The following is a 27,186-nucleotide window of genomic DNA, read 5'->3' as shown; positions in this document are numbered from 1 at the left end:
GCCAGAGGGTGACTTTACAGTCATTAAAGATATCTTGTCAGAGTGGCAAACAATGAGTGGACATTCCCTCTGTTTTCTTGATGTTATTTTGTGTCCAGGTCATGTGCCCAGTTCGCTAAACATACTTTCCTATCTATTTAAAGACCTATTTAAAGGTTGTTTGACAGCTCTGCCCTGGCTCTTACCTGTGGGGTCCAGTAGGGGGTTGGCGGCGCCCCAACGGTGGTAGAGTGTTGCCAGGTCATTGGAGTTGCAGCTCTTCAGGAAGCTGAGGATGTCCATGGGCAGCTCTGGGGTCTCCACCCCCCGTGCCTCCTCCTGTTTCACCTCTGCACGCTGGGCTGAGGAGGAGGAAGAGGAGGTGGAGGATACCTGGACGGCGCTCCCATGTGTCTGGGAGTGGGAGGCTCCATAGCCCTGACCTGCCGTGGTGGTGTTGTGGGCTGGGCGCTCTGCCCTGGGTCTGCCCTGGGACTGCGGGTGAGACTGGGTGTGGGACTGGGAGCTCCTGGGCTTGGGCTTGGGCTGAGGCGAGCTCCTGGCTCTGCTGTACTCTGCAAGGCCATGTTTGCTGGACAGCATGAATCCCAGGCCTTCCCGAGGCAACATGTACCTTTCCACCAGCCTGGTGGTTCCTCCGACACTGGGGCTAGGGGCTGAGGGTCGCTGGGGAGCCCCGGCTGCAGTGCTCTTCTCCAGGGAGCCGGTCGAGCAGCCTCCCCGTGGGTAAATCTCCACCCTGGGCCTGGAGTTGGAGCGAGAGCGCTGGCCCTGATCCGGCACAGCCTCGCCTCTCTGTCTGCTGCTGCCTGACTTGGGAGGCCGCACACTCTGGGGGCCTGAGGCAGAGGAGGAGGAGGAAGAGGTGCTGGGTTGACTGGCTGCCCTGTCCCTGCTGTCTTTCTTCTGGCCCCCATTCAACGATGGGGGGCGTGTGCGGGGGGTGCGCACCACAGGGGGCAACGGGGGACACTCCCTCCCATCCAGAGCGGGAGGAGGGCCCGTGCGTCTCCTGGAGGACGAGCCCTCTCGGGGGCCCTTGAAGCTATTCTTCAGGAGGGCCCATTTGGGGGCCAGGGCACTGCTGTTGATGCGATGGGCGACGGTCTGGTGCATCCACAGCACCTCCAGGTAGTGGGTGGAGTGGGAGCAGTAGGAGCACTTATGACTGGGCAGGCCCTTCTGCTGAAGAGTTGAGGAGGCCGGGCCCCTGTGGCCCTCAGCTCTCACACACAGGTCGAGAGGAGCAACATGGTGAGAGTCAGTGGGTGAACTGCTCTCGGCGATGCATTTGTCTCTTGACGGTCGAGCAGAGAGGTAAGGGTGGGGGGCAGAGGATTGAGCAAGCCCGTGGAGGAGAGCCCTCTTCAGCTTGGGGAAGCTACTGGGGGTGCCTCTCTCAGAGTTGGAGCTGGGGTCGGGAATAGGTCGGCCGTCACTGGTGTGCTGGAGACGTAGATGGGACAGGAAGGCAGAGGACTCTGTGCTGACAAAGTCACACAGGCTGCAGACGTAAGGCTTCTCATCTGTGGAAGGCAAAACAGAACAGAGATTGTTTGGTCACTTCTCTGAAACATTCAACAAGTGGTGGGAAACGCACTCAATTGTCATACATGAGTAAAAGATACTTGAGTAATTTTCTATTAATAAGGTAAAAGTGAAAGTCACCCAGAAAAATATTACTTGAGTAAAAGTCAAAGTATCTTGTGGAAAAAGTAGTTCATTTTGAGTAAAAAGTAAATGCATCAAATTCTTTATATTTTATTAAGCAAATCAGATGGCACAAAGATATTTTATTTACATTTTCTTACGGACAGCCAGGGGCACACTCCAACACTCAGGAATTATTACAAACAGTAGCTAATAGAGCCATGACTACAATGAACTCTCTTTCACATCAGGTAGCTCAAGCTAGCAATAAAATCCGATTTTTAAAAACATATAAAACAACACCTTGTGGCACAAAGAGACACACCGTTGTACATTGTAAATGTGTGATGGCGGAGCAGTGTACATTTGTATAGCGCACAATGTCCCGTGTGATGTGTTGTTATATTAATCACGTAGACAATGTTTTTGTTGTTGCCATCTGTTGCTTTATTCCTGTTTGGACGCCAGGAAGAGGACAGGCTGCCTGGGCAGCAGCTAATGTTGATCCTAATAAATCCAGCGGTTGTGTTTAGTGAGTCCGTCCAGATCAGAGGTAGTAGGGATGACAAAACGTTATATTGATAGGTGCGCAAATTGGACCATATCGCTCCCCCGCCTGAGCACTCAAAACGTGACGAGCACTTTTGGATCTCAGGGAAAATGTACAGTATGAGTAGAGAGTACATATTTTCCTTAGGAATGTAGTGGAGTTGTTAACAAAAAAAAACAAGTAGTAAAGTAAAGTACAGATACCCCCCCCCAAAAAAAAATGAATAAAGAGAAGCCAGAACCCGAGAGCCTGCCTCAGCGATTGCACCAATTAGATGCTAGTAACAATCACGCCTTCCTTATTTGCTGCTACTGCTAGTGTGCTTTTGCTTCTTTTGATCCCACCAGCCGCCACCTGTTAGGTTCTGTTTTTCCTGCTGGGGGGGGGGGTTATAGCTTACAGCGCTCACTGCTTGCAGGTCAGTCTATATCCGCAAGACATGCGTTATCCAAAACAAAAACAACCAAAACAAACAAAAACAAAAGGTCAAAACGTTGAGCAGCAGGGTAGCCTAGTGGTTAGAGCGTTGGACTAGTAACCGGAAGGTAGCAAGTTTAAATCCCTGAGCTGACAAGGTGCAAATCTGTCATTCTGCCCCTATACAGGCAGTTAACCCACTGTTCCTAGGCCGTCATTGAAAATAAGAATTTGTTCTTAAGTGACTTGCCTAGTTAAATAAAGGTTAAAAAAATCTGCCTAGAGATTTGCTTGAAATAGTAACTGACAAGTTGAATTGAGTCATGTTCCATGAAAAAGTTGGTGTTGTGCTTCCTCATGACCAATTGGTGGCAGTGTTGGCCTAAATACCAAACAGTAAAAATATATGGAGAGAATCTGAATATTGATACCTCAAGTCCCCTCTCCTTGCCTCCTTCTCAAAACCAATTGGAGCACGATGTCAGAGGGGTGGGAATTCTGAATTGAGATTCTCCTTTGGGCCAAAATGTATGGCATTCACATCTGATTCAGTGCATCTGTACATGTCACAAAAGAGTGTCATTCCAGATTATTCCAACATATGTGAGTAAACAGTGTCTTTTATCAGGAAATTAACATGTAGAAATTCACTCTGATGCGAGAAACATTCGTAGGCCTAATGATGAGTATGATCATTATGATCATGGTTATCACAACAATTGAAAATAGTCTTCCTGCCTTTTGATACACCAATTCATCTATTTCATTGGCTGCATTACTACACTGAACAAAAATACAAACGCAACATGTAAAGTTTTGGTCCCATGTTTCATGTACTGAAATAAAATAAATCACCAAAATGGTCCATATTCACAAAATGCTTAATTCTCTTAAATGTTATGCACACATTTGTTTACATCCCTGTTAGTGAGCATTTCTCCTTTGCCAAGATAATCCATCCACCTGACAGGTGTGGCATATCAAGAAGCTGATTAAAAACATGCTCATTACACAGGTGCACCTTGTGCTGGAGGCAAACGCCCACTCTAAAATGTGTAGTTTTCTCACACAACACAATACCACAGATGTCTCATGTTTTGAGGGAGCATGCAATTGGCATGTTGACTGCAGGAATGTCCACCAAAGCGGTTGCCAGAAAAAGTAATGTTCATTTCTCTACCATAATCCGCCTCCAAAGTTTTTTGAAAGAATGTGGCAGTACATCCAACCGGCCTCACAAGTGCAGACCACATGTAACCACACCAGCCCAGGACCTCTGCAGCCGGCTTCTTAACCTGCGGAATCGTCTGAAACCAGCCACCCAGACAGCTGATGAAACTGAGGGTTTGCACAACCGAAGAATTTCTGCTCAAACTGCCAGAAACCATCCTAGGGAAACTCATCTGCGAGCTCGTCATCCTTACCAGGGTCTTGACCTGACTGCAGTTCGGTGTCGCAACCTACTTCAGTGGGAAAATGCTCACCTTCGATGGCCCTGGCACGCTGGAGAGGTCACGCTGCATGAGGCAAAATGGTGGTCACACCAGATACTGACTGGTTTTCTGATCCACGCCCCTACTTTTTTAAGTTATTTGTGATCAACAGATGCATATCTGTATTCTCAGTCATGTAAAATACATAGATTAGGGTCTATTTCAATTGACTGATTTCCTTATCTGAACTGTAACTCAAGTGAAATCGTTGAAATTGTTGCATGTTGCGTTTAAAGTTTAGTTCAGTGTATATTTCTACTGGTTTGTAGAGTGCAGTAGTCAATGTTCACCACACGTTGGCATATATACAGAGTCCCCCCCCCCCTGTACACACATAAACAGAACCCCACAATCTGTCACACACAAACATGAATACAAAAACACTCACACACCCACACTACTCCAGAGCATTGATCCCCCACCTCTCACTCTCTGTCCCTCATACAGGAAGAAACACAAAAACACACAAATGTTCAGTAATACTTCCCGAGGCCCCTTAAGGTGGCAATCAGCAGTTGAAACAATAACAACGCGTGCTCCTCGCCCCTGGAGATGGGACTGGAGATATGCAACCACTCTCAAATTCATAGACAGAGCAATGGATGCAAGGACTGACCATGCAGGACATCAAAAATGATAGTTTTAACCATGTTTTGACGCTATAGTGTGTATAGAAGTTTATTTTCTTTACAAACATTAGAGTCAAGCAAGTTTATATTTTGGGTTATGCCGGGGTACCGGAGTTGAACGAAGCTCATGGGGCATTTATAAGTTATATCCTTCAAGAATCGAATGGGCACACATCCTTCAATTATCATTACAAAAATGGATGTAGCAACTCCAGACTGCCCCCTTTAATTAAGGATGTGCCAGTGCCTTCTGATGTACAAGAACTCCCTTGCCCACCGAAACAAATGGACGCACACGCACACACACACACACACACACACTTCGTAATTAGAACATGCCACTGCCATCTGCTTTTCATTTGGCTTCCCTATTGTCCACATACTGCAGTGGTGAACACCCAGCCAGGTTGAGCTGGAGGCTAATCCCTGTGTGTGTATGTGTGTGTTTTTTTGCATTTGACATTTTAGTCATTTAGCAGACGCTCTTATCCAGAGCTACTTATAGTTAGTGCGTTCATCTCAAGATAGCTAGGTGAGACAACCACATATCTCAGTCATACATAGTTGGCTTCTTTATTGAGGAAAAATGTACCATCACATAAGTCAGTACCAGTAGGTGATGTGCATGTCTGTGTTTGAGAAGGGGAAAGAACCTGGTTCCCATAGAGCTGTCGGTGCCAAAACCTGCTTTGCTGCCAAGGGGAAACCACGAGGGGGGGGATAACATCCATCTGACATAAACAAACACTGGCTGGGATATCCAATGTTAACTGCACTACTCCCTCGCTCCTTCGCTTGCTCCCTCCCTCCCTCCCCCTCCCTCCCACTCAGCAGTCAAGGCAATCGAGACTGACACTGTAGCTCCTGTCCTCTACATGTGCTGCAGACATACAGGAGATCCTGGAACCCAGAAACCAAATCTTCCTTGCGCTCGCCAGTCTGTCGCAAGAGGCTAACAATTGGGTGGGACTAGGAGACTAGATATCCAGCGCCTACAGTAGCCATACAAACATTCTAAACGTACATTACTCAGCCATTTAGAAAGCCGATCCACACTTCATAGGTAACGGCCTGAAAATTATCACGTTCTCCTGTACAGTATGTACTGTAGATAGTAAATAGGTTAAAAAAAAGGCCTTGAGATACCGTCTCTGTCACCTCACCTCCATGGACCTGATCACCCGAGCAGCACACTCCCGCAGCCATCCAGTCATGTTCCTTGGCACTTCCAAACTATAAACAACACCGTCAACACCGCAAACCTCGAATGAACCCCCGATTTGAGCGACTTAGGGACCGATATAATCCAATCCGCTTTAAGCAACATCCGCCTATCTGATGTTTTGACGGTGTCTGAGTTGGAACGACGTAAGAGCTGTCAAATCCACAAGAGGCTCACGGTATACCTAAAGCGGACATGGCCATTGGTTGCACGGAGTCGCATTAAGAGAAATCTTGCAGCCATGCAGCCTTGTTAACTGGAATTTGAGATGTAATCTACACCCTCATTCGGCTGATATAAATCCTTATTATTTTGTTGAATGATTTTAATTTTCAGCCTCATTATTTCTACACAACTGTCGCGCCGTGAACTTCTATTGCGAGTGGGACTGGTGTGGCTTCGTGACAATGGTCACGTTTGACAGCTCCAACGTGGTTCCACCTCTGACACCAGCAGCTATGCGGTTATCGCCGGTTAACACCTGATCTGATTGAATCTAGGACCTTTGCTCACCTTCCAACCAGATCACCTGTGTCAGTACACTCAAGTGAAGTCTGGGAGTGTGTATGTGTTTGTGTGTGCACATGCATTTATTTGACGGTTATTTGACCAGGTATGTTGACTCACGATACATTCTCCTTTACAGCAACAACCTGGGGGAAGAGTTACTGAGCAGAGGAATGGGATGAATGAGCCAATATTGGAAGCTGGGGAAGATTAGGTGGCCATGATGGTATGAGGGCCAGATTGGGAATTGAGCCAGGACACTGGGGTTGACACCCCTACTCTTATGATAAGTGCCATGGTGACCACAGAGAGTCAGAACACCCGTTTAACATCCCATCTGAAAGACAGCACCCAACACAGAGCAATGTCCCCAATCACTGCTCTGGGGCAGTGGGAAACTTTTTGTTTTAGACCAGAGGAAAGAATGCCTCCTACTGGCCCTCCAACACCACTTCCAGCAGCATCTGGTCTCCCAACCAGTTACAATCCTGCTCAGCATCAGAGGCAAGTCATCAGTGGGATGCAGGGTGGTATGCTGCTGGTGCATGCTAGGTGTGTGTGTCCTCTGAGAGTATGTGTGTCCATTAGTAGTGTCTCTATAAATAACAAATCCCTGAGACGTGGGGGAGCAGGAGAGGCATCAGGGTGGCTGGATGGCGTCAGCGGGGATTAGGTAACTAGCCAGTGGAACATAGAGGGTATAGATAGGGCAGAGGACGCCCTACCAGGCCCTGTTACCTGACTGTCTGACAGGGGATCTGAGGTAGCTCTTTCTACCTTCTCCTCCCTACTTAATCCTCCACCCCCTCCCCCTCTCTCCTCCCTCTCTGCAGATGACTTTGTCAACCACTTTGAAAAGAAGACTGACGTCATCCGCTTCTCATTCACTCAGCCTATTGACTCCAATGGTCCCACAGAACTACCCTATGCCTTGACTGCGTTCTTCCCTCTCTCTCCAGATGAAAGCCTGCAACTAGTGAGGTCCGGCTGCCCAACAACCTGCCCACTTGACCCCATCCCCAGGTGACGTGGAGAGGATCTGTATCTGCAAGTACTCTCACTACTGGTGTCCCCCAGGGCTCGGTTCTAGGCCCTCTTCTCTCTATATACCAAGTCACTCGGCTCCATCATATCCTCTCATGGTCTCTCCTATCATTCAAATACTCAACTACTTTTATCCTTCCCCCTTCTGACACCCAGGTGGCGAAACGCATCACTGCGTGCCTGGCAGATATCTTAGCTTGGATGTCAGCCCACCACCTCAAGCTCAACATTGACAAGGTGTGGCTGCTCTTCCTCCCGGGGAAGGCCTTCCCGCTCCAAGACCTCTCCATCACAGTTGACAACTCCACGGTGCCCCCCGCCCCGAGAATGCAAAGAACCTTAGCAAGACCCTGGACAACACCCTGTCATTCTCTGGAAACGTCAAAGCAGTGACTAGCTCCTGCAGGTTCATACTCTACAACATCCGTAGAGTACGACCCTACCTCACACGGGAAGTGGCGCAGGTCCTAATCCAGGCACTTGTCATCTCCTGTCTGGACTATGCTGTTGGCTAGGACCCTGCTTGTGCCTTCAAACCCCTGCAACTTATCCAGAATGCTGCAGCCCACCTGGTGTTCAAACTTACCAAGTTGTCCCGTGTCACTCCGCTCCTCTGCACACTCCACTGGCTTCTTGTCGAAGCTTGCATCCCCTACAAGACCATGGTACTTGCCTACAGAGCAGCAAGAGGAACTGCCCCTCTCTACCTTCAGGCTGTACTCAAACCTTACACCTCCAACCCGAGCACTCCATTCTGCCACCTCAGGTGCCTTGACCCTCCCACTAGGACAGCAGAGTCCCTGCCCATCTTCCCGAAAAAAACTGAAACCCTACCTCTTCACAGAGTATCTTAAATAATCCCACAGCACTCCCCTCTCGCAGAACCGCGCCATAAAAAAAGTTTTGTGAACTTTTTCCCCCCCTTACTAGCTCAGACTTTGCTGATAGCTATTTTATTGAAGATAAATGCACTTACTGTGTGATATGTGGTTGTCCCACCTAGCGATCTTAAGATGAATGCACTAACTGTAAGTTGCTCTGGATAAGAGCATCTGCTAAATTACTAAAATGTAAAAATGTGGCCATCACTGCCACGGCCTGCGTCCTGTTCATTTGGCATCAAATGGGAAAAAGACTGACTGAAACAGGGAGGGACTACCTGTCCTTGTCCAATAAGAAATGCTAATTTTCATTTTCAGTTGTAGAACGTTTAAGAATGTATTTCTTTGTGTAACCTAATGAACATGACCCTGAGTTCTGTTTTAAACAAACTGCAATGAGGGAGTAAAAAAAACATGCTCACTCAGAATCCATTGCTGTGATCTTAAAATCTCCTCAATCTCTCATTAGCCTGGTCCCAGATCTGTTGGTGCTGTCTTGCCAACTCCTATGGTCATTGTGATGACAAACATGTTGAGTTGTCTATACTGCACTAACAGTTCTGGAACCAGGAACCCATGGCTCTGACTGTACGAGTTGCTATTCTTAATGTTCTCATACATAGGCTACTGCACATAACATCCTAAGGGACATGATAAGTAAGATCCATTCTCTGCATACTAACTGACTAAAGTAAATGTTCCTGTCTGAGGATTTAGTACATGAATGACAAAACAGGAAGTTCACAACAGACATGAAAAGGTGTTTTTTTTTTCTTGCGTGTGGACAGTACGGCGAACAAAACTATCTCTTTTCTTTCTTTAGTCTAGTGAAGTTTTGTGTTCTCGTGCTATTTCTCTATTTCTCTCTGCTCCATTTTCAAACACTCTCGTGTTGTAAGCCGAGGGGAAGAAAAAGGACAGATTTATTTTAATGTAAAAAAGAAAAGAAAACGAGAGCAAAAACATATTCACACAGATAAAAGGGGGGGGGGGGGGGTTTCCTGAGACAGGAAAAGCTGAAATAGCACACTGCTCGAGCACGAAGAAAAGCTACTTCTATTTCTGACATTCTAAACCGCCAGGGAAGAGAGTGAAAGAGTGAGCTCTGATTCTTAACTGTGTATGAAAACATGATAAGCAGAGACATATTTTCAACAAGTTAGTGCCAACACTGACACCCACTCAAATACCTGTCTGTACTCTACTGAAGAACATACATACCAAGCCATCTTGAATCAACCAAGATCTATATGTTTATCATTATTTGTTCCCAGTGTTTATTGCTCAAAGGGGTGAAGAAATGATAGGCATTCCAAAAATTCCATCTCCATTGTAAAGTCACTTTCAAAGCATAAGCTTTCATCATACCACCCACTGACTTTTCATCTTGGTCTGCTTTTGTCAACCGTCTTGTTGTTTTCAACAGTGGCTTGAACACAAATGAGAATATGATGACCTGACATGATACAGTCTATCATCTTGTTTATTTAAAGCACACTCAAAAACAGATCCTGAGAAGTTCCGACTATCGCCACAGGGTGGCTCATGTCCCCACTCCATGTGGGGCTGAGTTGACGAGATGGAATCACAATGATAGGGATCTCACCAACAGATGTTTGCTAATGGGAGACTGTCAGGAACAGGGGCCTTGAAAGAGCTTGAAAAGGAATGAGCTCCTACAGCATGCTTAACATAGTCCTTACATTGAAGCTTATCTCTTGGATCTGTTGAGAACAGAGCTAAATATCTTACTGTTGTCAGAGAAAGGGTTTATTCACATTCTATTTCCTCTCAAATATTGCCCAATTCCCCCCCTCACTAATCCAACTACGGTCACACGACAGAGGGCTTAAATTAGGGTCAGTAACTACTTAAATAACAGTCGAGGTATGTTCACTAACCTGCCAGTGGGACTGCTTTGGCGGTGCCCATCTCAGGGGTGTCCTCTCCCAGGGTGGAGGCTGGTGGTGAGTTCCCGTACCCTGGGGTGCTGGGCCTGCTAGGGGAGCCTGATTCGGGATCACTGGTGGATCCCCAGCGATCCCCTCCTTGCCCTGCCCGGTTGTCCCCTCCGGACCCGGAACCCCTGCCCCCATCTCGCCTCTGGTGGACCCGCTGGTGCACAATCATCTGGTGGCGGCTGCGGAACATCTTTCCGCACTCGAAGCACTCGGTGGACTTGGACTGGCTCTGCTGGGAAGAGGAGGAACGTCGGCCCTGGCGGGAGGAGGGACGGTACTCCGAGTCGCTCAGGCTCTCGGGAGTGTGCTCCCCAGGGGAGGTGTGGTGGCTACTACCCCCTCCCCCGCTGGCGCTGCTGCGTCTCCCTGAACGTCGCTCCCTCTGCTGGCCCTCCAGGATGTAGTGGCTGCTCTCCTTCTCATACACCACAGTCCCTCCAGCCAGGACCTCATCCCCTTCTCCACCTGCCTTTATACTGTATGCCTCCACAGGTTCAAGAACCCTGCCCCGCGTAGCCAGCTGCCAGGCCTGGTAGCTACAAACTGGGTCCAGCTCGGGGATCCTCTGGCCTAAGCGCCTCTTCTCTTCCTGGGGTTTTTCTTCGACAGCTGGCCGGAGGCTGAGGTAGTCCAGGAGGCGCCTTTTGGAACCGAGAGAGTCCCCGTTATCGCAAGGTCTTCTCTGGCCCTGTGTCAGCTGCTTAGCCTGGCTGTGGATCTTCTCGTGGGCCTTCAGACTCTCTCGGTCATGGAACAGGTTTCCACACTTGGAGCAAACCTGGTAAAGGCTTGTGGAGGTCACATTGGTCTCTGGGTCTTGGGTCACGTCGTTGATGGTGGCCGTGGCCTCTTGGGAGTCTGCCTTGGGTTTCCCCCGGCCGGAGGCCTTGGAGCCATTGTGGGTCTTCATGTGGCTCTTGAGGAACCAGGCTTCCCTGAAGCGGCGGCCGCACACCCGACAACAATGCTCAAGGAGGCCTGCGTGTTTCTTCATGTGGGACTTAAGGAACCAGGCCTGTGTGAACACCTGGCCACACGTCTCACAGGGGAAGGCGCCATCAGTGACCTGAGTCCCTGCTTCTCCGTCCATTGCCACTGCCTCCTGACTCACTGGGGTAGTCTCGTCCTCCATATCAGCTGTGATGTGGACCTTCTCGATGTGACTGAGGAGTTGGTCCTCGCGCTGGGTCTGGTACCCGCACAGACGGCAGCAATATGGCCGCTGCTCAGAGCTCGACTTCTCCCTTTTGACGCTCCTCACCGCCGTCTTCCCTATGCCCTCTTCTGTGTTAGCGTCTCCGTTGACGACCCTGTTACAGGCCGAGCTGCTCTTCGTCGGACTGGTTCCACCGTCCAGGCCCTCAGACACACCCACTTCAACTGACCCGTCCTCTTCCTCCTCTGGCCCCTCCTCCTCCTCTGGGTGGTGGCTAGTGAGCGTGCGCAGCTTGTGGCTGCGGATGTGGACCTTGAGGTTGCCCTTCTGGGAGGCGCGGTGGTCGCAGTAGGGGCACTTGTAGGGACGTGCGCCTGTGTGGCGCCGCATGTGCTGCGACAAAGAGCTCTGGAAGGGGAAGCTGCGGCCACACACGTTGCAGTCGTAGGCTGAGGCCTTGTCTTCTTCCCCCTCTTCTCCATCTCCTCCGTGGCTGGCTTGGCCTCCCTCCTCCCCCACCTCCAGCCCTCCCGCCTGAGTCTCCATGGCCTCCACTCCTCCTCCTCCGCTCTCTCTGGGGTTCATGGTGCTAAGCCTCCCACTCCCACTCCCTGCCTGCGCTAGCTCGCTAACAGTGGATCTGCACTGCTATCTGCAGTAGCTCATCTAGCTCTAGCGTTCTCCGTCTGTATCAGCCAATCCCAATGCTATCTGTCCGTGCTCATCCACTGCCAACTGTAAGGGTGCATCCAGTGTTATTTAGCCCGTGTTCAACAGTCTTTTGCCATCTATCTTCAGTATGCCATCTATCTGTCTTCATCCATGCCCTGACAGTCAGTGAATCCAACACTGTCAATGTCTCTTTACCTGCTATACGGCCCTTTGTAAAATAGCTTACACAGCACTATCGGGAATCGTACATCTCTGGGTACCGTACACAGTGTCAGAAGGAATCAGTCATGGTATATGGCAACACATTAACAAGCTCTATCTCTGGCTGACACTGTTACTCCATGTCTCCTCTCCTGTTCAGTTCACTGGCTGGCCTTTCTTTGGCTTTATTTTTCAGCATATCAGCAGCTTCCAGGTTGCATCACTCTCTGTGAGCTCTCTGCACAGCCTGTGCAGGTCCTCACCCTGAGAGAGAGAGAGAGAGAGAGAGAGAGAGAGAGAGAGAGAGAGAGAGAGAGAGATCAAATGTAATTGAGTACTCACTAATTCTGATAAATGTTTCTAAATGTCTTATATCTTATTGAATTGTCAATAATCAACATAGTTATTTTGGCAATACAGAAAAGGAGAGAGAGAGAGAGAGAGAGAGAGAGAGACAGAACAAAGAGACAGCGTTAGCATAGCCAAAGCATACCACTTCACCCACAGTGATCCGTTACATATTTGCATATTCATAACTCCAGGTATGTGTCAGAGCATGCCACACGTGCGTACGTTTCTATGTAAGTAGTGTGTGTTTGGGGTGATATCATATGTAGGTCTGTTGAAGTGTCAGACAGAGAGGGCCACACTGTGTGTGATTGTGCATGGCGCTGCCACTAACGCCACTCCAGCTGAGTCAACACTTTGCACACAATCGCACCGCAGTGCAACGTTCATTCACATCAGCAGGATCAGCGCCAGCAGCCTGAGCCTAGCCACCATATTCCCCACGCCCGCTTCAACTGACACTATCACATGGCAGGGATCTTAAGCACACAACAGGAAGTGGCTCTTTCTACTCTTCCAGAGTAACGAGAGAGAGAGAGAGAGAGAGAGAGAGAGATCATTTATGAGTTGCTTTACACTCTCTCTCATGTCTCAATCTCACTGTTGCAAGTTCCACAATTATGAATGTGGACTCAACAAAAGCCCAATTGAAGTGCAGGACTCATACCAACAAAGGACAAAGGCACCAATTAATGTGAACGTTTTTACTTCGAAAAGCCCCTTACTGTATTCAGATTCATTTCAATTTGAAAAGATACCAGAAGAGACGAAAAGGAATAATACATATATAGAAAGGGAGAATGACAGAGGAGTGAGTTGGAGTTATGAGGAAGGATGAATGACAGCATGATTGCAGGTTATTACATCATCCACAGCTCATAGCTCACCGGGCTGAGTGACTGACTATCGTTATAAGTGTATAATCGAGGATGAGGTGGGAAATGACGGGCTATCAAAACACACACACACACACACACACACATCACAGTGAGTAAATGGTGTTGCTTTAACACGGGGAGAATACAACACCATATGTCAGTTTAACTGTGCCTGTGCAAGTTATCATAAAGCAGTTCTCATCTGCTGCACATGGACATCATACGGATTGAGCAATATGTCAACAGCAAGTCAGGCATGAACGCGATACGTATTGAGGAAAGCCCATTGTACTTGAATCAGAGAGAGAGTATCTCAGACGCAAGATTTCACTGGTCCACATGTTACAAACGTAAGCCGCTTAAAGTTAAAACCGGTTGAAGACTTTGGTTTCACCTCTACCCCCCCCCAAAAAAAAAAAAAAAAAACGACACGCTAGTGGTGGTGTTCTCGAAGGTGCTGTAGACAGTATGTTTCATTGAGGATTACTGAAAGATTCAAGGTCTGAATGCCAGCCACAGCCTAAAATGCTAAACACTCACTGTTAAATAAGTGAGAAAGTACAGGTGCATCAAAGTACTCTACCCTTCCCCTTAAGAGACTGCTGCCCTATGTACACAGCCAACGAACACTGGACACTTAAATAATGTTCACATACTGTTTTTACTAACTTTATATGGACATACTGTCTTGTAGTCATGGCTTATTCTATATAACTAGTGCTGTACACAACTTTTCTATTCATATCCTGTCCACACTGTCTATACACACCATTTATATACTTTGAGTGTACAAAACACCTAAAGAGTTGCACCCTTTTGCCCTCAGAGCAACCTAAATCCGTTGAGGCATGGACTCTACAAGGTGTTGAAAGCCTGGGATGCTGGCCCATGTTGACTCCAATGCTTCCCACAGTTGTGTCAAGTTGTCTGGATGTCCTTTGGATGGTGGACCATTCTTGATACACACAGGAAACTGTTCAGAGTGTTGCACTTCTTGATACGAACCGGTGTGCCTAGCGCCGGCTTCCATACCCCGTTCAAAGGCACGTCAATATTTTGCCTCGCCTAGTCACACTGAATGGCACAAACCAACAAAGCATGTCAGAATTGTCTCAGGGCTTTAAATGCTTCCCTTAACTTGTCTCCGCCTCTTCATCTACACTGATTGAAGTGGATTTAAAAAGGTGACATGAATAATGGATCATCGCTTTCACCTGAATTCACCTTGTCACTCTATGTCATGGATAGAGCAGGTGTACCTAATGTTTCGTGCACTCAGTGTTCTGATATTTCCTCATTTCTTGTTATCCTTTTTTTAATTTTTGGATTATGTGTGGACTGTTATTGTATTGCTAGATATTAGTGCAACGTAAGAATTCCGCAGCACCTGCGATAACATCTACAAATCTATGTTCGCAACCAATACACTTTGATTTGATTTGAATAAAGTCAAGTCCAAGACAGAATGATTTTACTGGCAAAGCATTGAGCCTCAAAGAAAATATAAAAACTAAGAGACTATAAACTTGATTAAATCACACTAAAACAAGCCTTAAGCAAATTACATAAGGGCATTGGTTTATGGAGTATTAAGTGATTCAAACTCATACTTCCTTTACCAAATTGGTAACGAAATTACGCAAAAATCAGTAACGGAATTACCGCAACTGAATTGGCTACAACGGGAAATCAGAGTAGTCACAAACTAGCTCTCTGTCCTCCCTTCCACTGGCACACTGTTATGTTCAGTTGATAACAACCCCTCCCTCTCTCTCAGCCTCTCTCTCCAGTTAATGTCACCTCTCCCAGCACTTACTGACACCTACCCATAAGGCACCTCTTTCCATTTAATGTAACCAGCATTTTCACCCACTAAGCACTGGACGTGCATGGACATTTAAAAATAGTTGAAATGTGGTCAGTCCCCACTGGAGTTGATGTTAACGTCCACAGACAGACGGGACCAAATCCGAACCTATTATTGACAAGTTTGGATAGTACATTAGAGGATTATTTTTTTATACGAGAACTACACTCTACTGTATTGTACGGAACTCTACTGTGCTCTACTGCACTTTACTGAACTCAACCCTGCATTACTCTACCCTACTCTAATCTATTCTACTCTACTGCCCTGCTGTGCTGTTTTGAACTGCACTGCACTCTACTGTGCTCTGCTGTGCTGCACTGTGATGTCCAAACTTGTGAAACGTGAGGAGAATGAGATTCAGATACATAACTATGCATTTCTGTGCAGTACAGGTCATGTAATTCCGTTACCGTAATTCCGTTACCGGGTGTATATCCACTTCAGTTACTGTAGTTCAATAATTGAGAGGTTTTTTTTTCAAATTCAAGGTGCCATGTCATAGCTGACACCCCACTCTCTCTGCAGACATCTTTGAATTTTAATTCGGGGCAGATATTTAACAGAGCTTTTGGAAAACATTGTCGCATAAAAACCAGAGGGAGATTTTACCCCAACTCTGTTACCCAAGTTTGCATCTGCACAGATCTTCCAATAAATTCGTTTTTGTTGAATTTTCTGTAGCAATTGTTAAAAGTACTCCTTGTGCATAGAGTTGTACTTTGAAATCAATGGTTTTTGTTTGGCATCCATTTTAAAGTCAAAGCGTCAATACCTTGGAATTGCCCATAAGGAATTGACATTGCTGGAAAGGACTGACAAGTAAACACCTAGATCTGAACAGATCTTCATTCTCCCCCTTTTTCTTCCTTAATATCCCTCCTATCTGTATCTTTCCCCATTTAGTCTGAGAGTGGTTACTATTTCTCCAGCCCCATTCCTCAGCTGTTCACCAAATCAGTGGTGGGGTGTTCACTTTGTTATTGTTCGAACTGCAGATTGCCCCTGTAATACTTCCTGGTTTATTTCTTCCTGTTTAAGTGTTAAAAAAAAGAGGATAATGATCTTATTTGTTATTAAATGGGGTTTGCTGATTGGGTAAGTTTTCAGCGAGCATTAAGCCTGTCATCCACCAGACGGTCACATGTCCAAATTAAACTGTAATGAGATTAGCCTAGCTGAAGGAGAAACAATGTGCTTCCCTCTCAACACAAAGTAAGACAAAAATGACAAATTGGCTAATAGTGTGTATGTGTGTCTCTGTGGACGTGTTTAACTATTCTTGTGGGGACCAAAAGTCCCCACAAGAATAGTAAACAAACAAAAATTTGACCAACTGAGGACATTTCATTTTGTTCATTAAGGTAAGAATTAGTGTTAGGGTTAGAATTAGGTTAAGGGTTAGAAGCTAGGGTTAGGTTTTTGGGTTAAGGTTAGGGTAAGAGTACAGGTTAGGGATAGGTTTAGGGGTTAGGGAAAATAGGGTTTTGAATGGGACTAAATTGTGTGTCTCCACAAGGTTAGCTGTATAAGATTTTGTGTGTGTGTGTGTGTGTGCGCGTGTGTGTGTGTCCAGAGGAACAATGTTACCATTCATTATTAGGACTTCTGTGATGAGTGTTACAGTAATGCAAAAACTACACCCACCACGGGTTTCTTGTCAAAGACTCGATTTCAACATGTCCACCCCCATTCCCCCCACCCTCATTCCCCCCACCCCGCTGACCCAAAAAGCTCCTCATAGCCTATGATAAGCCCAACCTTGAATTGAATGCCTTGGCTGTCATGTAGCCCACTCCATCTTGCTAGCGTTGATCCCAACCCTGATACAGATGCATGGTTTGAGAAGGGCTAAGTCTATTATACCGTAGCTCTATAATAGCTCTATAAATGTGTCAGATATACCGATGCACTTTTAACATGTCGTACCATGAGTTTAAAACCCACATAAACCTACCCAGCTGAGATAAAAATGGGCTGTTAGTGGGGAGGAAGACAAAAACACATTTCCCCCCGCAAAAAATGTTGAACTCAGGCAGCTGAAGGTCTCGCTGCTGTGCGAAACGAGGAAATCCGCTCCTATTTCTTTCCCCCCATCGATCCGGAGCCCTTTAAAGAAAGGAGGCCTATTTCCAGCTCAGATCTCAGGGAAGATCTTGGGACATCTGGAGCTGGTCTTGCAGCACATTCTTCTGTGTGTCAGGCGGGGAGAGAGGCGAGGAAGGAGGGCAAGAGGGTGAGGAGAGCGGAGGGCTGTAGCTGCACTCTCGTCGTTGTGATGGACGACACCGTCAGCCAGAGGGAGGGCTCTCAATCACAACAAACACCGTGAAGAGAGACGGAGATGTGCAACACACAAACACAGAGGAAGGAGGTGGAGTGATATGGCCGTTAAAAAACACACTCCTTCCAAACCACTATACGCTTTATTAAAACAAATGGCTCAGGGCCATTTCAGTGTGGGGCATCGTCAGCCCTGCTGTCCGTTGTAGCCTCATTGAGACACAGAGCACAGCATTTAAGAAGAACATATACGGATAGAAAATGAAAAGTGGTCTGCTTATTCACACACACACACACGTGAACAAATGCACAAAACACGCACAGACACACGCACGCACACATGCCTGCACACGCACAAAAAAATGTAATTGCCAAACAGAGGGGTGCTTTTACAAAAGTTATCCACACAGATTTCTATGAGGTCCATGCACACTGTGAGATTTTAACACTGCTCCATACAGAGAGAGAGAGAGAGAGAGTAAGCTTTGAAAGCGACTGGTACATACTGAGAGCTTCACAGTCAGTCACATGTGTGCTTTGGGCATTAAACACAGAGAACTCTTTAAAATCACACACACACACACACACACACACACGTTATAGAGACAGGGGCTCATAAAGTGGACACATTCAGTGCTCAGGGCAGGACAGCAGTGGTGTGGACAGAGCCCCCGTCCCCTCGCCTCTCCCTCCATCAACCCCCAAGCCAGCAGATTCTCAGACCAATCAATAATCCATTATGAACAAACTGTGCTTCGCCTCCCCATTCCCGGCATGCAGACAAAGAGCCCTGCTGTAAGCCGTGTGATGGAGAGAACCAGAGAACGAGAAGAAGAGAGGGATAAATAACGACAAGAAGACAGGGAAAGCACAGGCTATTACTTTTGCATGCAACTTTTTAGACAGTGGAGTTATGGTATCTGATGACTTTTGTATGTATGTATGGAGTGCATGTTAATGTACATGTATGAATGACCAATTGGTGTCGCCTGTAGCATACAAACACAAATCGAATCAATTTGATTCTCTGTAGCTTACTTTGTTGTTTAACTTTTCTTGTCATGCTCCCTGTTTATATAGCTGAATGTACTAGCTTGAATGACAATAATGAGGCTTTGCGTTCTAGTGTAGTCCCAGTCCTGCTGTGTGTGTGTGTGTGTGTGTGTGTGTGTGTGTGTGTGTGTGTGTGTGTGTGTGTGTGTGTGTGTGTGTGTGTGTGTGTGTGTGTGTGTGTGTGTGTGTATGCATGAATTTGTGAGCACTGCATGCATTTGTGAGCCCTGCACTGTGTGTGGGTGGGACAGGCCCATTTAGTGTTTGGTTGGAGGGCAGCAGAGAAGTCCCACAGACCAGCACCCTGTGGACTGGCTGGGCCTAGGCCTGGGACTGTCAAAGCAGGTCACGCTCACAGACAGGGAGACCAGCGGGGGGCTCACGGCGTCCATTGTCCCCCCCCCCCATTCTCCGTCCCCTATACTCACCCCAACCATACCCCCCCACCCAACCCCAGCCACAGCCCCAACAGAAACCCACCATGAATGTGTCAGCAGAGACAAAACAATGGAGGGATCCTCTCTCTCTCTCTCCCCCCCTCTCTCTTTCTCTCTCTGGTTGTCTCGAGACCCTTGAGAGTGAGGTGGGAGGAGGGTGGTGGGTGGAAGTGGAGGGGGGGGGTCTCTCTATTTATGTGAGAAGGGTCTTACAAATGAAAAGCACCCACTGCTTGGGTGTGTGTACAAGGGCTGTAGGAGGGTACGGGGACCAGAGCAGGTGTTTGGGTCAACAATGTCATGTTAGATTTCAGAGTGGGCCATGCTGCTGGGGTGACCGCATGGTCAACGAAAGGAGAGAGGGGTTTTCAACAACAACAAAAAACAGTTGATCTGCAGTACCCGGCCTCCCACCACTAGAATCTGAAGTCAAATGTCTACTGTTTGCTGATGATCTGGTGCTTCTGTCCCCAACCAAGGAGGGCCTACAGCAGCACCTAGATCTTCTGCACAGATTCTGTCAGACCTGGGCCCTGACAGTAAATCTCAGTAAGACAAAAATAATGGTGTTCCAAAAAAGGTCCAGTTCCCAGGACCACAAATACAAATTCCATCTAGACACCATTGCCCTAGAGCGCACAAAAAAAAACTACACATACCTCGGCCTAAACATCAGCACCACAGGTAACTTCCACAAAGCTGTGAACAAATCTGACAGTCGAGGCAAGAAGGGCCTTCTATGCCATTAAAAGAAACGTAAAATTTGGCATACCAATTAGGTTTTGGCTAAAAACACTTGAATCAGTTATAGAACCCATCGCCCTTTACGGTTATGAGGTCTGGGGTTCGTTCACCAACCAAGAATTCACAAAATGGGACCAAACACCAAATTGAGACTCTGCATGCAGAATTCTGCAAATATATCCTCTGTGTACAATGTAAAACACCAAATAATGCATGGTCGATGCCCGCTAATTATCAAAATCCAGAAAAGAGCCGTTAAATTCAACAATCACCTAAAAGGAAGCGATTCCCAAACCTTCCATAACAAAGCCATCACCTACAGAGAAATAAACCAGCAAGCTGGTCCTGGGGCTCTGTTCACAATCACAAACAGACCCCACAGAGCCCCAGGACAGCAGCACAATTAGACAAAACCAAATCATAAGAAAACAAAAAGAGAATTACTTGACACATTGGAAAGACTTTACAAAAAAACAGAGCATGAATGCTTTGGCTCTAAACAGAGTGTACAGTGGCAGAATACCTGACTACTGTGACTGACCAAAAATTAAAGGACATCTTTGACTAAATACAGACTCAGTGAGCATAGCCTTGCTATTGAGAAAGGCCACCAAAAAGCAGACCTGACTCTCAAGAGAAGACAGGCTATGTGCACACTGCCCACAAAATTAGGTGGAAACTGAGCTGCACTTCCTAACCTTCTGCCAAATGTATGACCATATTAGAGGCACATATTTCCCTCAGATTACAGATCCACAAAGAAATCGAAAGAAAAATCCAATTTTAATAAACTCCCATATCTATTGGGTGAAATACCACAGTGTGCCATCACAGCAGCAAGATGTGACCTGTTGCCACAAGAAAAGGGCAATCAGTGAAGAACAAACACCATTGTAAATACAACCTATATTTATGTTGATTTATTATTTTCCATTTTGTACATCATTTGCACATCATTACAACACTGTATATCGACATAATATGACATTTGAAAAGTCTTAATTATTTTGGAACGTGTGTGAGTGTAATATTTCCCATTATTGTTTATTTCCCTTTTGTTTATGATCTATTTCACTTGTTTTGGCAATGTAAACATATGTTTCCCATGCCAATAAAGCCCCTTAAATTGAATTGTTCTGGACACTTTGGAATCTGTTTGAGTTGTTCTCACATTTTTCTATTTTCTTAGGGAATCATTGTCTACTTTCCTCATTGATAAAAAAAATATCCTTAATTCTTAATTTTACTACATTCTTGTAAGAAACCATACCAATTACCAAACAAACCAACTTAAAAACAACAGTACACTCTTTGAGAAAAAAAGGTGAAATCTAGAACCTAAAGGACAACCATTTGAAGAACCCTTTTTGATTCGAGGTAGAACCCTTTTGGGTTTGATGTAGAACCCTTCCCACAGAAGGTTCTACATGGAACCCAATAACCCTATTGGAACCGTTTTTTTTTCTAAGAGTGTAGTGTGCTGTATACTTGTTGCCAGTATGTTGTGCTGTCCAGTCCAAGGCTGCCCCCTTGGTGGAAAAACAGTCCCCCGACTGGCCCGCACATCTGCATGGTTAACTCCAGAGGGCTGTGTGTGTGTGTGTGTGTGTGTGTGTGTGTGTGTGTGTGTGTGTGTGTGTGTGTGTGTGTGTGTGTGTGCTCCCCCCCCCCCGTCTGTTTTTCTCACACCACTCGTTAGCCCTAGCTGCTCCCACAGGAATGCCCTATTTGTATAAATCTGAGTGACCTCTACTCATGACAGCATTCCGCACAAAGATGCGGAGTTGACCACCTAACTTAACCAGAGACTAACTACTACTGAGCTAAACCACCCAGAGAGATTGAGAGATACAGCAGCGACTTGACATTGAAAGTAGTGATTCGGGCTGGCACAATGAACATAACTGATCAACTGACAGTTATGGAGGAAAATAAAATGTAAACATTTGTTTTTGTTTTGTACCATTCAAATGTCCAAGTTTGTTGTAATAATTATACTTCAATGTATGCTGCTGCATTGTGGGGGGAAGTGCCAAGGAAACTGAAGACTAGTTTGCTACAACACCTTTCTTGTTTTAGCAAGGAGCAGCAATGTTTTATCATGTTAAGAGTCCGCAGAAACTGCCTAAATCACACACATATATAAAAACACGCACATATATATTTATGACATATATATTTATTTCATTTTTTGGGGGGAGCAGCTGGTGGTTGACGAGTGGTGTGAGAAAAACAGACAGGGGTGGTGGGGGAGGGTGGAAGAGGAAAGCACACACACACACACAGACACACAGACACACACACGGCCCTCTGGAGTTAACTGCAACCTCACATCTGCAGGGTTTAAGGGACTGTGTTTCATAAGTAGGCAGCCTTAGTGTGTTTCCCTTTTTTTCAGATCCTTCTCACATTTGGATTAGACAGCCCAACATACAGGCAACAAGTATCCACTACCGTTGTTTTAAGTTGATTTGTTTGGTAATTGTTATGGCCACATCAGCTCACATCGTTTCAGTGAAACTTCTACATCACCATGGAAATTAATTGCATCAACTAACAGCTGACTGAAAAAAGGACGGCCCGGGCAATTGAGTCAGTTTCTGCAGTAAACATGGACTCTTGGCAATGTGATGAAACGTTGTTGTTCCTTGCTGAAACAAGCGAGGCGCTGTAGCAAACACGCCTTTGGTTGACATGGCAACGACATCCACAATGCAGCAGCAGCACACATAGAATTAGAATAAATAGAACAGACATGGAACCGATAACCGTGGACATTTTAATGGTACACCCATGGGCACACTCGCAATAGCACCCTGGTATCGTGACGCAATCATTTCCATGGTAATCTAGAATGGTAAACCAACCCATGGGTACACTCGCAATAGCTGCCTGGTATTGTGATGCAATCATTTAGAATGTTCATTCAACTGATGTAGGGTGCTTTCTCTCTCTCACTCTGGTGTGCCCGAGTGCGCTCCGGGCGTTGGTAAACTCAGAGCGTTGTCAGGTTGTCTGTTTCGGAAATTCAGAGTGTTTTGCTCTCGGAATGCTCAGAGTGGACCCTCTGGCCGAGGAGTAGGGTTGATCAGAGTGTTCCGATCACACAATGGCAGTCAAGCACCCAAGCTAGACGTTGGCTAGCTTTCTAGCTACTTCCAGACACAAATGAGAGAACACCTCACTCAGATGAGAGTGCTCTGAAATCGGAGTAGATAGCCAGTGCAAATGTATGTACGCACCCGTAAACTGATATGGCTCATGTAATGGAATGCATTTTTTGTAACGTCAGTTGAGTTGAATCAACAAATATTGATGGGTACACTTCCTGCTTTGCCTCTATAGATACACTCACAATGGCCTCCAGTCCACCCATTATGCCATCAGTGACTTGAATGGCAGCACATGCAGTCAGGAGCAGAGGAGAACATTTGTATCTATATTTATTTTTTTGCTAATCGGATGGTTATTCTTTTTTTTTTTTTTTGCTTTTGTTAGCTAGCGCTAGTCGACTGCACTTGAGCCAAACTCTGGTCCATCCCATAGCTTGTTCGCCATCTTCCTTAAAGAATAGTGAGCCAACATGTTTTCAGTACTTTGACTGATCAAAACTAGTTTTCTCATTCTATCTTTTGTCTCTGTGCAGCAGATACAGTGAACAATTCGTTCGGGACATCAAATCGCAATAAAACACAATATCGACTTATCGTATCAGCACCTATGTATCGTGATAATATCGTATTGCGAGGCCCCTGGCAATTCCAGAGACAAGGTTTAAGCTCCCAAGCCAAGACATCTGGTTTTACAGATAAATGAAAACAAAAATAGAAGATGTTGGAACTGGAAACACACTTGGACAGTTGAGAAGATGCATTTGTTTGTTTTGGTCATTTCGAGTTGAGCTCTTTGACAAACCAGTTCTAACAGGTTTCTTGTGGACTAGTTGTGACTGAGGCGAGAGAGAGCGTAGTAGGCTGCGATGAGACTCCCATATGGAACCTCCATCCCAGGGTCTGTCCCAGGGTCTTCTCTCCCTACGACCCCCTGTGTAGGCAGCCCAGAATAACCCCTGGAACAGCAACTTAAATGAGCCTCTCTGGAATGCAATTAGGTCACTGAACTCCCCGTGCATTTCCCCCTCCGCAGCGCAGGCCCACGAGAGACACTTCCAGCCAGGCCCACAGCAACACACACACACACGTGGCCACAAACAAAACAGGAACAAAAGAATGGATGGAAAGAGGACATTATCAATGTATAGCTGTGCCAGGGTTTCTCCTATCTTTTCGTTGTTGTCTAGTCCATTCGAATCCTTTTTAATCTTAGTCTAACGTGAAAGTCAAAACCTGACGATAACATAGTATGTACACATTATAGAAAAAGAAGTGCAAAGGAGGATGAGGTGAAGAGATATGGCACATAGGGATGAAGAGAGAATCTCTCTCTCTCACACACACACACACACACACACACATATATATATATATATATATGGGCGTGGTTTCACAGAGAACTTCTCAGCTCAATGGAGACTGTGGATGCTCAAACACTAACTTGGTTCAAACTGTTCAAAACAAATACAATAGCACAACGAGGTGCAACCTAAATAAAATAACCAGTGGGTGAAATCCAATTTCTTCGCAACAAACACCTTGTTACTGTGACACGGAGTCCACTTCACTATTGGTCTGGGAACAGAGAGAAACATCTGCCCGGGGCCTCAGAACCAGCACACAGGAAAACCACTACTTTAGGTGTTTGATATTTCACAGTTTTACACAGGACTTTACAAGGAGTTCACAAGCAGACCTGGGTTCAAATATTACTTGAAATCTTTCAACTATCTTGAGCGTTTGCTCTAGCCTTCCAGGAGTGCCGGATTGGCAAGGTTTGGAGTTTTGGAACTATTCTATTGGTTGATTGAGCCAGCCAAGATCTATCAAGCTTGAAATGCTTTGAAATGATTTAAAATAGTATTTGAACCCAGGTCTGTTTACAAGGAATCAACATGTAAAATAGTTCCTTCAAACTGCCTCTGAGACATTACAACGATGTGATTGATAGCAGAACCATGGACATCTGTGTCATGTCTTTACAGGGCTGACTGATTCCCGCTGGTGAACATCAGCCTTGGTTGTTAACTCCCCAAGTGGAAAGTATAAACTAAGAATGAAAGCTCCCTCTGAAAAGAGAGAGAGAGCGTGAGCGAGTGAGATAGATAGATATATATATATAGATAAAAATAGTATGAGAAACGAGATAAAGACAAAACAAGAGATTATGTGAATGGTTGAGCAAGAGAGATAGAGAGAGGGTGAACCGCAGGCTCCAAACACAGCAAGGAAATGCTACATGCTCTCCAATCGCCAAACACTCCTAGCCCAGAAAGCTCCTATGGGGGAGAATCTGATAGGATTAGTATTTCAGAGGCTTCCTCTTTCTGTCAGCTTATAGCTTATGGGTGCTACATGCATGTTGAAGACAGGAGTCTCTTTCTGCATCCCAAAGGCAACACAGAATAACACCAGAGTCACTGTGTGTTAGTATATAACATCATGACTCTGCATAGTTTGATACTGCATCTACCCAAATGTCTCTTCGTGTTGCGTGGGATTTGCTAATACAGATACATTCAAATGGTTTGATTTGGAGGCCCCTTCTACTTGAAATGCTAAAAGGTCAACGTTCAGATATACGGGGTTAAAAACAAGCAGAAGTAAGGACGTAGTGATGTCCTCTGAAACCACCTGTGACAGACGTGTCTGATCCAGAAAGACCAGCACGATACATTGGTCTGCCTCGAGCCCCTCGAGGTCTCCACCCTGCTCTGCTTTGTTCTCTAAGAGAGAGAGAGAGAGAGAGAGAGAGGAACCTGGGCTGGTGGATTGACTTGAGTCTGGAGCCACAACCTGCCTGCGCCAGAGAACACTAGAGCCATAGCGTCTCCTACAACGACTACCAGTGCTTCTGAAATACCGTCGCCCAATCCAAAAATCGACCTATGACCTGTGCACTTTTTTTTTTTTTTTTATTCTCTTTTATTTTCTAAAATGTGTAGAAATTGTCAAATGTTGGGCCTCCCTTGTGAAAAAGCCCTCGGTCTCAATGGGACTCCCTGTTGAATTAAAAGGTACAATAAACTGTGACGATCAGATAGGATTTGATTGACAAGGGTGATATGGTTCTAAATCCATCTTGCCCTTCGATAAGCTCGGTGGAAGGTTCACTACATTGCCTAGACATACGTCAGCGTTTCCTAAACTCCATCCTGGGGACTCCAAGGGTTGCACGTTTCGGTTTTTGCCCAAACACTACCACTGATTTAATTATATGAATCAGATGTATGGTGCTAGGGCAAAAAACTAGATGTGTACCCCTTAGGGTCCCCAGGACCGAGTTTGGGAAACGCTGATGTATGGGGGCAAAGGGGTCGATTTGAGATAATGGTTGTAAATCTACCGACGGTGTTGGAATGTAAACCCAATGTAAGTGTTATAATACCACTGAATGTATTTGAAAACAGAACGGAAGTACTCTGAAACGCAGAAATAGGAATGTTTTAACGGCCGTCTTGTGAAAACCATTGTTAGTGTTTCAGTGCATGTAATAGGCCACATCAAAAAGCAGATTTTGGCAAACTGTGCCTCTCATAAAATCACATGGTTTGAAATGCTAATAGTTTATAGAGGTACATATTGACTCTTTAATTAACATTTTAAAGAAGACACTGGGAATTGAATATTTTTCCTAGCATAGAAAATGGCACTAATTACAGGCTACAGTTGCCAGGCCCATTGTGAGATTATAAATGATGTTACCATCCAAAATATTTAGGGCTATGTAAGTCATAGCAGCAGAGGTAAAACGAGGTAGTAGAACACATACATCTGCAAAGAAAAGGAAGCATTTGAAGCTTCAAAATCATGTCCTGAAAAACACATTTTGTGCTCATGAGTTATTATCCTGGACAAACGTTAAAAATGTGTATTTTCACAAAACTTTATTTTCGTTCATCTTTTGTTTGAGCATAATACTGTACATTTGACCTTTGGGAATGACCAAAGAGGCGTTTATCAGCACACCGTATAAGAGCAAGGAATATACAACAAGAGGAGGGATTCCCATTTACAGTATTTGGAAAGTCCAGAAGAAGGGATCTTATTCTGCACTAGACAGGACTCGAAACACGATAA

At 45.8% G+C, this 27,186-nt stretch overlaps 1 protein-coding gene across 3 annotated transcripts in view; it reads right to left on the bottom strand.

Annotated features, from left to right (window-relative positions):
• The window catches only part of LOC135520036 (zinc finger protein 516-like), a 60,022-nt gene that overhangs the window by 13,891 nt on the left and 18,945 nt on the right, over window positions 1-27,186 (bottom strand). For all 3 annotated transcript variants that reach the window (XM_064945351.1, XM_064945349.1, XM_064945350.1), the window contains exons 2-3: window positions 10,295-12,647; window positions 186-1,526 (exon numbers count right to left, since the gene is read on the bottom strand). In XM_064945351.1, the coding sequence (XP_064801423.1) occupies window positions 186-1,526; window positions 10,295-12,095 (3,142 nt within the window). In that variant the 5' untranslated portion in view covers window positions 12,096-12,647. The remainder of the gene's footprint in view (window positions 1-185; window positions 1,527-10,294; window positions 12,648-27,186) is intronic.

This window comes from Oncorhynchus masou, chromosome 29 (assembly GCF_036934945.1).
Source record: "Oncorhynchus masou masou isolate Uvic2021 chromosome 29, UVic_Omas_1.1, whole genome shotgun sequence".
In the NCBI taxonomy this organism is placed as follows: Eukaryota; Metazoa; Chordata; class Actinopteri; order Salmoniformes; family Salmonidae; genus Oncorhynchus; species Oncorhynchus masou.
The sequence above is the reverse complement of the archived record's forward strand: the minus strand, read 5'-3'. Positions and strand labels throughout refer to the sequence as shown.